This window comes from Parus major, chromosome 17, assembly GCF_001522545.3.
Source record: "Parus major isolate Abel chromosome 17, Parus_major1.1, whole genome shotgun sequence".
In the NCBI taxonomy this organism is placed as follows: Eukaryota; Metazoa; Chordata; class Aves; order Passeriformes; family Paridae; genus Parus; species Parus major.
Window position 1 is genome coordinate 2,316,062 of NC_031785.1, and position 912 is coordinate 2,316,973.

Here is a 912-nt window from a genome sequence, read left to right on the forward strand (position 1 = left end):
CCCTGTGCCACCCCTGCCCACACGTGTGGGGCTGTATGGCCGCGGTGTCCCTGTGCCACCCCAGGCCCTGCCCACGCGTGTGGGGCTGTATGGCCGCGGTGTCCCTGTGCCACCCCAGGCCCTGCCCACGCGTGTGGGGCTGTATGGCCGCGGTCCCCTGTGCCACCCCAGGCCCTGCCCACGCCTGCTGCCTGCCCAGCACCGCCCTGCCCCAGGCTCCACTCCCTCCCGGGGTCACGACTGGCTGAGAGCAGCCCGTGCCCCTCGGCTCTGGGAACGGGGGTGACGAGACCCCCAGGACAACCAGGAGCACCGGAGAAGGGGGTGTCCCCCATATCCGTGGGGCTGGCACACCGGGTGTCGCTGCCTGTCCTGCTGGGCAGACACACGGCTGCTGTGAGACCCCCACCCGCTCAAAGACCCCCGGGACCAGCCCCTGACCGGGTGAATCCCTCCGGCACTGACTTACCGCTGGCCGCCGTCGACATCCTCGCAGCCTCGGGAGTCGCCGGGGGCTCTGGGCAGCTCCCCGTGGCATGGGAGCCCATGGCACGTCCCGAGGCTCAGCGCCGGGGGGCTCGGTCCCCTGCGCTGCCCGGGAAGGGCTGGGGGCAGCGGGGCAGCTCCGCGCTCCCCGGCATCGCCGGCATCAGCACGGCATCACCACGGCAACTGCGGGCTGACTCACGCTCCTTCCGACTGACATCAGAGATGCGGAGGAGGGGGCCGGGGGCTGCGGGGCGATGCCGGGAGCAGATATTCCCGCTTTGGTTTTGGTTAAAGCCGGAAGGTTTTGTGCGGGGAAAGCTTTCAGATGCAGCCCAGCAAGGCAGTGCCATGCTGGGATCTTGGCCTTTTTTTTGCAGAAGAGCCACGGAGTCAGGAGGGGGAAGATGCTGGAGCTCTGAAAGC

At 69.4% G+C, this 912-nt stretch overlaps 1 protein-coding gene across 4 annotated transcripts in view; it reads right to left on the minus strand.

The window, feature by feature from the left end:
- CAMSAP1 (calmodulin regulated spectrin associated protein 1) overlaps positions 1 to 674 on the minus strand; it is a 33,061-nt gene extending 32,387 nt beyond the window's left edge. For all 4 annotated transcript variants that reach the window (XM_015645002.2, XM_015645001.2, XM_015644999.2 and 1 more), the window contains exon 1: positions 470 to 674. In XM_015645002.2, coding sequence (XP_015500488.1) covers positions 470 to 538 — 69 coding nt within the window. In that variant the 5' untranslated portion in view covers positions 539 to 674. The remainder of the gene's footprint in view (positions 1 to 469) is intronic.
- Positions 675 to 912: the final 238 nt, after the last annotated feature.